The following is an 11,562-nucleotide window of genomic DNA, read 5'->3' as shown; positions in this document are numbered from 1 at the left end:
TACACTCTGCTTCGCGTTCCAGCACTAGCTTTCTCTACAGAATTGCATGCACAGACATGTTAGCCGATAAAGAAATGCATAGACATGGAGATCCGAGCCTCGCGAGTGGAGTGCGCGCTAAGATAAGCACTCGCTCGCGACCCATCAAGCAGTGCCATGCCAATCCATGGCCAAAAGCTTAAGCCAATGGAGTGAATTCCAAGAAATAGGAGGGCTCGAGATAATTTCCACACCATTGGCACCGTGTGCTCCGCTTCGTTCTTTGCTTGCCGCGCCGGTGGACGTCCATTGATCCGCCGATGGAGGCGTTCTTCTGCCTGGCGCGGTGCCGGTTCAGTCGGCTTATGGTGGTGATGCAGCTGGTGATGGGCGTGTTCGTCATCTGCATCAGCATGGCCAGCCTCCACCGCTTCTACACCACCGACTCCTTCCTCCCGGGCCTCGACGACTCCGCCAACTGCGCCAGGCTCCACACCGTCGCCGCCGCCGACGGGTACGCCGGCTTCGACATCCGCGCGCTGGCCGACCGCGTCGACGACGTGCTCGTCCAGCTCGCCGAGCTCCAGGACAAGCTGGAGGCCACGGCGCTCAAGATCGGCAAGAAGACCAAGAAGAAGGGCAAGGCGCACGGCAAGCAGGAGAACATGACCTTGCCGGAGTTCAGGCGGTTCCTCGAGGACGAGGTCATCCACCCGCTCTACGGCGCGCACATCTCCCTGCGCCTGATCCGCATCCCCCGCCCCGACCCCGACGGCGGCGGCGGCGGCGACGACGCCCCGGTCGTCGACCCGCTCGTCAACTTCTTCATGGCGGAGGAAACGCGCAAGTACGTGACCACCAAGGGCAACCGCGAGGGCCGGCCCAACGTGTACGGCACCAACCGGACGTACGGCAGCATCGGGCACGCGTGCGTGCTGATGCGGCGGGAGCTGGACGAGTACATGAGCTACGACGTCGGCTCCTACTGCCCGGACGACTGGGACCTGGGCCAGCGCCTCATGCTCGGCGGCTGCGACCCGCTGCCGCGCCGCCGCTGCCTCGCCCGGGCCTCCAAGCTGTTCCAGCGCCCGCTGCCCATCAACGAGTCGCTGTGGAGGCTCCCCGACGACGGCAACGTGCGGTGGAGCCGCTACCACTGCCGCGGCTACCGGTGCCTGTCCGCCAGGAACCCGCGGCCAGGGTACAGCCGGTGCGTGGGGTGCTTCGACATGGACCGGGAGAAGCGGCGGTGGGTCAACGACACCAGCCGCAACGCGTCCCTGGCCGACTTCCGCATCGACGAGGTGCTGGCGGTGAAGCCCGGCGAGGTGCGGATCGGGGTGGACGTGAGCGTGGGCACGGGCAGCTTCGCGGCGCGCATGCGGGAGCGCGGCGTGACCATCGTGTCGGCGGCGCTCAACCTGGGCGCGCCGTTCGCGGAGACGGTGGCGCTGCGGGGGCTGGTGCCGCTCTACGCCACCATGAGCCAGCGGCTGCCCTTCTTCGACAACACCATGGACATGGTGCACACGGCGGGCTTCTTCGAGGGGTGGGTGGACCTGCAGCTGCTGGACTTCGTGCTCTTCGACTGGGACCGCGTGCTCCGCCCCGGCGGCCTGCTCTGGGTCGACAGGTTCGCCTGCGCGCGCAGGGACCTCGACGACTACATGTACATGTTCCTGCAGTTCAGGTACAAGAAGCACCGCTGGGTCGTCTCCTTCAAGTCCAAGGACGAGGTCTATCTCTCCGCTCTCCTCGAGAAGCCGCCCAGGTCATGATCATTCATGATCGATCCATCAACACTTTCTTTCTTGTCTTCAGCTGGCTCGTGTGTTATTAGTACTTTCTTTCTTGTCTTCGATTTGTTGCGTCTGCTGAAATTCTTACTAGTTATACGATTCAATCTAATAACATGATGGTGAATAAAAAGGCAGCAATGATACACTTCTTTTTTGAAACTAGGCGCGTGCCGGTGCGTTGCAACGGGAACATGAAAATTTTCATGTTTACATTACTATAGAGTGGATTAAACTAACACCTACTGTTGTAGTTTCGACGTACTATATTTAGTAGGTTCATGCATGAAACCCAAGCTGATGTGCTCATGCATGGAACCCAAATAATGGACGCCAAAGAAACAACAATTGCAACCATGTGCATTCAGTAAAAGAAAAATTATTCTCTAAGATTATCCTTTCGCGGACCAAAACATGCAGCGTAGTCAAACGAGAGAAGTTTGAATGCGTGGATGTCTCCCTCATGACACTCACCCATGGAAAACCTAATCCCATCGGTCGAGCGGTCGGTGGGAACCACACTCCGCCATCCCATCGACACCATCTCGGAGAACACCGTTGAGGTGGAGGATCCCGCATCGGACTTACTCGCCGAGAGGGTTCCTTGTCTTTCCTCTCGACCCTTTCTCTCCAACTTGTGTATCTTTTATTTTTGAATAAGAAAAATCCCCAGCTTGTTGGTTTGTTTCTCTGCCAAATGAAATGCTCTGCATTTTCTGTTGATCCGGCTGTTGCGAAAATTCCGTTTCATTTCACCTATACATGGGACATAACTCTTCGGTTGAAGCAATGCGCAATTACAACGCGTTGATGGATGGATGGAAACATGGAGTACCACAAAACAACAATGGTCTAAGGTAATGCAGATCTATCTTGTAAACAAATGCAGTGCGATGTGAGAGGGTATAATCTGTGTATACACAGGGAATGGAAAATCTTAATCCTAACTAAAAATAAGAAAAGGGAAACCAGTTTGATCCATTCTCCTGGATGCTACGTAAGATCCAAATCCGTCTAGCATATGAAAGAACAAGGTAATTTGGTCAAGAAATACCAGCAATTTGTATATACCAATGTAGTGTTGTATATGGGACTGTAGGGAGATCTCTCCACTGTTGTTGTTCAGGAATTAGTGGCACGTCGGCCCAGCGCACTCAACGTCGCCATCCTACTTATTCATTGTTTTTTTTCTTTTTTCTTCTCGGATGTTTCTATTCTTTCTTTTTCTCCTTTTTTGTTTTTTCATTCTTTTTCATTTGTTTCTTCGATTTTTTTTCCTTTTGGTTTATTTTCTTTCTTTTTGGGGGTTTATTTTTAGGTTTTCTTTGTTTATTTTAGTTTTCATTATAAATTTATTTTATATGTCAACAACATTTTTCTAATACACGTTTAACATTTGTTCAATACAAATCTAATGTTTTTTAACATACAGTCAACATTTTTTCTATACATATTTTAAACATTTTTCAAATGCTTGATTAACAATTTTTTTAATACAAGATTAACATTTTTTGAATACATGGTCAACATGTTTCCTATATACACGTTACACGTTTTTGAAATGCTTGATTAACATTTTTTAAATACAAGATTAACATTTTCGTAATACATGATCAACATTTTTTCTATAAACATATAACTTTTTATAAATGCTTTATCAACATGTTTTGAATGCATGCTCAACATTTTTCCTATACACATTTAACATTTTCCAAATGCTTGACTAACATTTTTGAAATATTTGTTCAACATTTTTTTAAATGCTTGATTAACATTTTCATATACATAATCAAAAGATTTCATCATTTTTTTCAAGCATGGTCTATGTTTTTCTATACACATTCCACATATTTCAAATGCTTGATTGCCATTTTTCAAAAGCTTGTGGACCGGAGAGCCTTTTACCTCAAGTTTTTTCACACGTGGCCCACACATTTATTTTTTCCAGTCTTGTTGTAATTGTGAGTGATTGACTGGTTTTTCCGGTGTGCTCAGTTCAGCATCATCCATGCATGTGGCTCCTGTCTCCTATCTAACAAGTCTAGTAACCAAGCTAGATAAGGAACATGCTGAGTGACCCCTATGTAACAACCGCATGTAGTATCAGCTAACTTTCCATATGCACAGCTACTGAGATCTATCACAGGACTAGTAATCATACACGTGCAAATGCACGTTTATCTAAAATAAAATTGATCCTTATTCAGTTTTCACACTGGTATAAGTGTGAACATATAATTTTAGTGATCTAAAACGTCTTATATTTGTTTATAGAGGAAGTATCTTTTATTCAAAATTATTGCTACTATAGAGATCTTATTTGAAGATGAAACCATCCAAATATATTCACACGAATTTTTTAAGGGAATATATTGGCATCGTTCACAGCAAACATCAATAGAAAAAACTCCGTATTAATGTTTCAAACGACTTAAATAACTTCCACTATACATTGGAAAACTGAAAACATGTCTATGCTTATATGGTTGACTTACAATTCCATGCATGATTTGATTCCATTGTTTGATACTCCATCCAACTCTAACTCTTCTCTATAACTGAAAATCAACCAAGCAAAACAAAAAATTGAAATGAACATTTTGAGAAACATTTTCTCCCCATTTCATTACCGAGAAAACATTTTCAGAAAGATTCCTCTCTACCAATGATTTTTTTTCTATACATAAACAACAAAAACTATCAAAGAAATTTACCAAATGTACATGGGCAACAAATCATTCCATTTGTTACTTCCTTCAAAAGTTACATCATCGATTAGTAATCAATGATGTTTGTTTCCAAGTTTTAGTTTGACAGTTTGCATACACATATTCCACTTGATTTACGACAATAGTATACAGTTTAAAATGTGGACAGTTGAAGGAATGATGTACCTAACTGACGAATCCAAGAGAAAGAACTTTAGCTCTAGTCTCATCAGCTTTGCATATTCCTTTACAATCATGTGATTAACTGCTTCCTTTCCGAGTTCAGTCCATACCACAGAAACGAAATTGTTAGTTATTTGATGATAATCGACATAATAAATAGCACACTGTACTATTACAAATGCCAATATAAAATCCAATGAATATGTAGGATGCAGGTTGGCAACTACCATGAATATGTAGGAGTGTCACAACATAAAGGTGCTACAGTGGCTCATGGAGGAAATCTGAAGAAGATAAGCATTTTGGTTTAGAAAAGAGGCGAAATATGAAGATAATCATTTTTGGTTCAAAAAAAAGAGGCAAAATTTAGAGGAGAATATTACCCAATGCAAGTAGGATGAACAATTGCATAAGCTTATCACTATTGACATTAGCTTAGTATAAGATTTAACATAGGTAGTCAATGTGGTCATTTTGGTTCAGAAGATAGCCTCAAGCTTCTAATCCAGAGCTTTGCGTACATTTACAAATAAAATATAAATAGTAATGCTAAGTGGCTAGTCATGCAAAAATATGGAAGATGGTAGAAGATACAACACATGATTGGAGATAATTTTGTTATTTATTAGGGCAAAAATTTCTAAGCAAGCACAAACTATACACATGGTGTGTCAGAACGGTAGGAGCAAAAACTCACCAGTGGTCAGAGTCACCCAGCCACCCAGGCGCGTCTACTCTTCCCTTGAGCGTTCAATAGTGTCGCTGCTATAACAACCTCGGCAACGTCGGTGTCCTTCTCCACCGCTTCACCTGCATCCTTCCCATGCTTCAGTGCAACTGACGAAGACCATCTCCTCTCTTTCCTAACATCGGAGGCCTGGACAAGGAGCGAGTACATGTAGGATTTTGAGGAGCAAGGCATGATGAGCAAACAAGGTTATATAGATTACAAATTTAATATCTGGCATATTAAATCTTATATTTCTGAAGCAAGGAATCACACAAAAAAAGTATAGACAATCTTTGGCAAAAATAAGATCAGTGAAGAAATGCATGAATATGGCTGTTGGACCATACACATCATACACTACTCCCTGCAGCCAGTCGTCCAGTCCATATCCTAGTATATGCTTAAAGTAGCCACTTTTGCAAAAATAAGGACAAAAAAAGGTGATTGGGGAGTGTTTTGCTAGATTGTAAAAGTTATGCATCGCAATGGAAAGTGAAACTGTAATGAGATAAAAATGGACTTAGATGAGAGGACGAAAGTAAGATGCAAATGAAGAGTGAAATAGAACAGAACCTTCTCTGTTGCCACAACTGGTTCCTCTGTTCAGTAGTGCTTTTAGGATCGTAACAACCCAACAAAAACTCCCACACTTCCCCTTTGATATTTGGGTGGACACCCTGTTCGCATAACCAAAATGAAGACAACGTCCTGGTTCAATTAATCTGAGTAGTCAGAACATGTGCATAGAGGCAATATATATGCCCCAAGGGATACTAACAAAAGCCAAGAAAATGGATAGTTGTTAAGAAGAAGAAATGCAAGGTTGAAAGGGTAGAAAATAGTGTGAAGGGATGCACCTACAGAGAGTAAAGAAGTGTCACTGATGAGAATACATGGAGTAAGCTATGCAGCAGTGTATTTACCACCAATCAAGCAAGCATGATTTAGAGTCTTTCCACTGAATCTTGTATCAGATGGACAAACAAACTGATGGAGTCAGAATGTCAAAATATTCTCTGTGCAAATTCCTACAAGTTTTATTTCTCATGAATAATTATCTATCGACTGTATATGTAACAGTGTCTACTGCCCAGACCCTTTTTCAAAAAAAGAACACTGTCAACTGTCCTGAATGTTATGTGTAGCAGTTTGACTGCAGGTGTTGTCAGTTGTCACACATGATACATGACATTTACCCTACCCGGGGTGTGAGATCGATACAATATGTCACCGAGCCAATTACGCTGCTGGTGGTGATGAAAGATAGATAGATATAACTCACCCCACGCTGTACTCTCATAATCATTCCAGCTGCGTCTAGGCAACCCTCCTCGTTGAACAGCAGCTTCCATCTCCTCGGAGGACTCAGCGTGCAGCGAGGCTGCCAAGGACAAGAAGGAAAAATCAATATAAACCAATCCATGACCAATACACACCAGTCGTTAATCTCTCTCTCTCTCTAATCATCTTTGGGGACTCTGAAATTTCATATGCATATATATAGGGATTTATGCTTCTGTTGTAATTGGGTCGCGTAGGTGTTCAGACGGGAGGTAAGAGCGGTGGAGGGCAGGGGGCGGCCAGCAGGGAGGAGACCTGCGGCGAAGGGCGGCTCCGGGACGGCGGCTCGGCGACCTGCGGGCCGCGCCCGGCTGCGGGAGGAGGAACGGCGCGGGGGCGTGTGGGAGTGGGAGGAACGGCACAGGGGCGTGAGGTCGTGCGGGTGGGGCGAGAGGTCGTGCAAACGTTTTTTTTAGCGATCGATGGACTGTAGGTGGCTTAATTGCGTGGCTTGTTGGGTTAAACACAGAAGGATTATGGACCATTAAATTTTGTAGATGAACGGGTATAATTGTTTGGATCTGCCCCTTTTTTTTATAGTGGTAGTAGGTAGATATATAGATAGTAGACAGTAGATGAAATGCGATGTATCTGTAGAAACACTGAAGCATTTTACAGTAAAAACTGGTGCTACTTCCTCGGTAAACAGAATGCACACGCCTGCATGTACTTGTCAAAATTTACAGATTCCTCTCAACCCTCGAGCGCTCATATGGATCCAGGAGCTAAAAGACCTAAGCCTAACAATGATATCCTAGTCGAAATAATGGGGGTACGGACTACTATCGCAAAAGATTTGGTGACAAAAAAGCAAGCAAACAACGCCAAGAAACAACACAGCAAGAGCCTAACAATGTCAGGGGTCAGGGGCATTTCACGTTCCTCCCTGGCCCTCCGTAGTAGAAGTATGTGCCCCAGCGGCCGTTGGAGCCTCCCTGGATGTCGTAGCAGCCGGGGTGGTCGGCGAGGAGCTTGAGGCCGGACGCCCGGATGATGCTGTTGTCCCAGTCCACCACCTGCAGGTTCCGGAAGTAGGCGGCGCGGTCGAACCCCTCTCCGGGGAAGTGGCCGCTGCCCATCTGCGTCGCCGTGTGGGACCCCGGCGGCCGGGTGTTGACGACCTCGCCGCCGAACTGCACCATCCTCGCGTGGTGCGCCAGGTGGGTGAACAGGCCGGACGGCCAGTAGCCCACCACCACGCCCGGGCCCAGCTCCAGCCACCAGTGCCCGTGCTTGGGATCCTGAGGAGTTAGGACCAGCCATGCATCATCAGGCATTTGCCATGCAGATATCAACCAATCCTTCTTGAAAAATGAAAATTACTGCAGTGATTCTGAAATGGCATTTACCTTCCATATCATCAGATTGATATCAAACTGCCTCCCGTTGTACACCGACTGTGGCGTGATGGCCGCGCCGACGGCGATCTTGTTGGTGGTCTGGACGAACCCGCGGCAGTTGTGGTTGTAGCACCCCGTCTCTTGGTACGCATCGGTCTGCGAAAAGAGTGCACGTTTAGTTCAACTCAGCCACTGACCAGGCAAGAGGTGAAGTTTTTGTTTGTGCAAACAATACTACTTACTGTCCAGTAAGTGAAGAACCTGGCATTGCTATCTCCATACAGCTCCGGGCTGACCTGAAAATGAGATGACAAGGGTTTCATCTTTCATGTTCTTTCTGCAGATAAGTAGTACAATGATATTGTTTCAAGAATCTTTTATAGTATCATTCTGTTCATGTACCTGCCATCCAGCCTCAATGGTGTTGAGATCGTGGCCGAAGGAGCCGGAGATGACCCAGATCTGCGACAGGCTGAACTCGGATGGGTCATCTATCCTGGGTGACCACACGTTTACACTCGCTCTGGCCCCATAGTATTTCTCTGAATTCACATACCCAACTGCATGCTGCCTCCAAAAAACAGAGCTATGTTAAGAGCAGTAGACTCCAAGCATTATTCAGCTACTAGATACTACTATGTTTTTCAATTTGGATAGTAACTAGCTAGGTATGGTAAGTCCAATCTTTCGCTTAGGGGAAAGGGAGTGGCACAGTAACTACGCTGCTCGAATGCAGTGGATATAAGACAAAGCAACCAAGTTACTCTAATGGTTGAGTCAAAGAGCCCGTCATTCAAGACGAGTTATTTGCTCATGCATTTTGATTAGGTTAATGAAGCTTCTGCACATGTACAAATTGTTTATTTAGTTGTTCCAAACCACATGGGTTCTCTTCTTGTGTGTCTGCTGAGCATCTCTCCTCCGGAGATTAAGCTCATTGGTAAACTCGATGAAGGTACATTCAACTTGATATTCATGATAAGAATCTTATGTCTTATGCATGGCATTTATGTATGTCCACAGCTTTCTAACAAAACATTAGTCTTCATGTTTACCACTAGTGGCTTGATTAATTAATAAATTCAGACCACTGTTCTAGAGGAGAAAAAAATACAGTCAGTAACTTGGATGGAAGGTTAACACTACGCTTCAAAAGCCCAATATATTGCCTCTGGTCCTCTCCTATACCACAAATTATCTGGTTTACAAATACTCCGTTTCGAAATACTAGAACCACGTCCCTTATTTCCGGACGGAGGTAGTACAAAATAAGGGCGGTATTGGTTCTTCACGCAATGTCGCCGAGTGTGCCGACATCAGACAATGTTTATGAAGGTACTGCTATTTTGATTTTAATCACAGAGGGCAACAAAATGCTCCTTTGAATACCTAATTCTAGCTCAAGATGCCCAACCGAAGCACAACTAGATGCGCAGAACAGGGAACTGAGCTATCGCATTGGCCCTTGGAATCATTTGGCTTCTCTGTTTAATTATAACCCTACCTTTGAACCAAATTCAGATTTTTGAGAACTTTGTCATTGGCTTCACAGCAAGCATAACGTGCAGAGATCTTAGTTAAATTACCAATGTGCAGGACATGTCTTGGCAAATAAACTACTCCAAAACCCAGATGAGATGCACATGCTGCCAGCTGAAACTGCACTGCCAGACAGGAGTCTGACCACCGTCCTGACTGAAATATTTCTATGCCCGAGTCGTGTAGTCAAGCAGAGGGTATCTGAACTGGCCGCACTAGTTGCCAATGGATCTAAACAAATGTTGGCCTACAGATATGAACAAAGGCAACCAGTGATCCTAGTAGCAAAGTAAAAATTAGCAATCTGGATTTTTCCCTAGTGAAGCTTCTATGGACTCATATGCAAGCAGTGACTGTCTAATTGCTGTGATTATCCTTTTCCTGAGTAGTACGGGCTTCTCTTTTGTAGCTTTTCCAGGTGCCACAAGCCCCAACACTGGAAGTTCATTCCCATATTCTTTTTACAGAGCAAACTACAGAGCTAATTTGGTTTGCTCACATTTTTTTCTTTCTCTTTCCCTTCTCCTTGGCGTAACAGTGCAGAGTTGCTGTCATCATAGGCGCATTCTACTATTTACAGACAATTTTAGACCTACCACTGGAAAAAAAGTATTTTACGGAAATGAAAAATTATATCTATGCCACTACCAAACCATTCTTTTGTTACTTTACTATGACATATTAACATTATTGTAGGTGCAAGAGTTATTTCTTTCAGTGTATTTTTATCCATGAGAATGTAGGGGAGAGGAGACAGTAGAGTGTGCAAAGCGACCAACCTCATGGCCACTGCTGGTGGAATCACGGCGAGTGGTCCGGCGTGGCGGCTTCCTGCCGTACCTCCTGAGGGAGCTGGCCCTGAGCAGATCCTTCTCCGTGGTCCGCCGCAGCGCCACCGTCCCTTCCGGGCACGCCTCGCCGGTGGCATGCCACGCCTGCACCACCGCCGCTCCAGCAATGGTGGAGTTGTAGTTCTTGGGCCTCTCCGGCGGGTCCTAGTCAAGTTAAGCATCGAACTAGCTTAGCAACACTTCTCACACGAGAGAGAGGCACAACGCTTCTCACAAAGAAGATGCTTTTAATTACCAGAGGCTTTTGTCCCTTGAGCATCGGGTGGTCGAACGCGGGCTGGAGGTGAGAGGGGACGCAGTCGATTAAATCACCATCCGGGCTCTGCAAAACATAAAGCAAGCATTTCCATTGTAACCACAAACAAACAGATGGAGAGAAGAATGCGCAGTGCAGAACTAGTTTCACTTTGAGGTATACAGATGGTGACCTTGATGGTCTTGAGGGGGGGCTTGTTGAGCCTGCCGAGGAGAGCCCTAACCCTCCTCCGGTGCTTGAGCGGCTCCCGCCCTGGCCTCAGGCTTGCGGTGGCGTTGCCGGTGCTGTGCCCGGAGGTGGCCACTGCGGAAGTGGAGGAGAGCAGGAGGAGGAGGAGGAGCAAGGGAACAAAGTGGAAACTCCAAGCCATGCTTCCGCGGCTTGTCCGCTTGTGTGTATCTATCTAGTTCTAGTCGCGGTCGCGCCGGAACCGGAGCGGGGAACCGAGGATGGTGGTAGTAAGGGCATCTCCCGCCGTTGGCTTCCATAGCGTTTAAAATCGTCGTCTGAGGTGAGTTGGTGTAAAAATTAGACCTAGGGCGAGTTGGTCCGCAGCCGCCGGTCCCAGAGCCGCCCTAGGCACGTTTTAAAATAAAAAAAAATTCGGCGAAGTTCGGCTTAAACACGATAAATTTCGGCCAAACACAATAAATTTTGGCACATTTCGGCGAAGTTCGCGGATTTTTATTACATAGCACATATACATAAACTAATCTAAACAAAAAAGTGGCTGAAGTCGCCGCCATCGTCGTCGTCGGCCTTCTCCTCCTTAACGCGGGCGTCCCTGCTGGACCCCTGCCCGGCGTCGCCATGGCGGACTGGTGGCGGCGCATCGTCGT

At 46.1% G+C, this 11,562-nt stretch overlaps 2 protein-coding genes across 2 annotated transcripts; one reads left to right on the top strand and one right to left on the bottom strand.

Moving 5' to 3' along the window:
• Nucleotides 1-243: 243 nt before the first annotated feature.
• Nucleotides 244-2,860, top strand: LOC125520693 (probable methyltransferase At1g29790). The gene has a single exon (XM_048685658.1). It carries the CDS (start codon nt 300-302, stop codon nt 1,755-1,757), a length of 1,458 nt encoding a protein of 485 aa, XP_048541615.1. The 5' UTR covers nt 244-299; the 3' UTR covers nt 1,758-2,860.
• Nucleotides 2,861-7,293: 4,433 nt separating this feature from the next.
• LOC125520694 lies at nt 7,294-11,189 on the bottom strand. The gene is made up of 7 exons (XM_048685659.1): nt 10,896-11,189; nt 10,703-10,789; nt 10,396-10,611; nt 8,480-8,644; nt 8,320-8,373; nt 8,087-8,233; nt 7,294-7,978 (listed from the first exon to the last, which is right to left on the bottom strand). Exons 1-7 carry the CDS (start codon nt 11,091-11,093, stop codon nt 7,601-7,603), a joined length of 1,245 nt encoding a protein of 414 aa, XP_048541616.1. The 5' UTR covers nt 11,094-11,189; the 3' UTR covers nt 7,294-7,600.
• Between the last annotated feature and the right edge of the window lie 373 nt (nt 11,190-11,562).

The sequence above is a fragment of the Triticum urartu genome, chromosome 7 (genome assembly GCF_003073215.2).
Source record: "Triticum urartu cultivar G1812 chromosome 7, Tu2.1, whole genome shotgun sequence".
Lineage (NCBI taxonomy): Eukaryota > Viridiplantae > Streptophyta > Magnoliopsida > Poales > Poaceae > Triticum > Triticum urartu.
The sequence above is the reverse complement of the archived record's forward strand: the minus strand, read 5'-3'. Positions and strand labels throughout refer to the sequence as shown.

What these genes read in the sequence shown, in the direction of transcription:
- LOC125520693 (XM_048685658.1), top strand. Translation starts at nt 300, where the DNA reads ATGGAGGCGTTCTTCTGCCTGGCGCGGTGCCGGTTCAGTCGGCTTATG.
- LOC125520694 (XM_048685659.1), bottom strand. Translation starts at nt 11,093, where the DNA reads ATGGCTTGGAGTTTCCACTTTGTTCCCTTGCTCCTCCTCCTCCTCCTG. An exon ending in CCCCCCTCAAGACCATCAAG is followed by an intron (nt 10,790 to 10,895) that starts GTCACCATCTGT and finishes TATGTTTTGCAG; the next exon opens with AGCCCGGATGGTGATTTAAT. An exon ending in TCAATCTGATGATATGGAAG is followed by an intron (nt 7,979 to 8,086) that starts GTAAATGCCATT and finishes CTAACTCCTCAG; the next exon opens with GATCCCAAGCACGGGCACTG.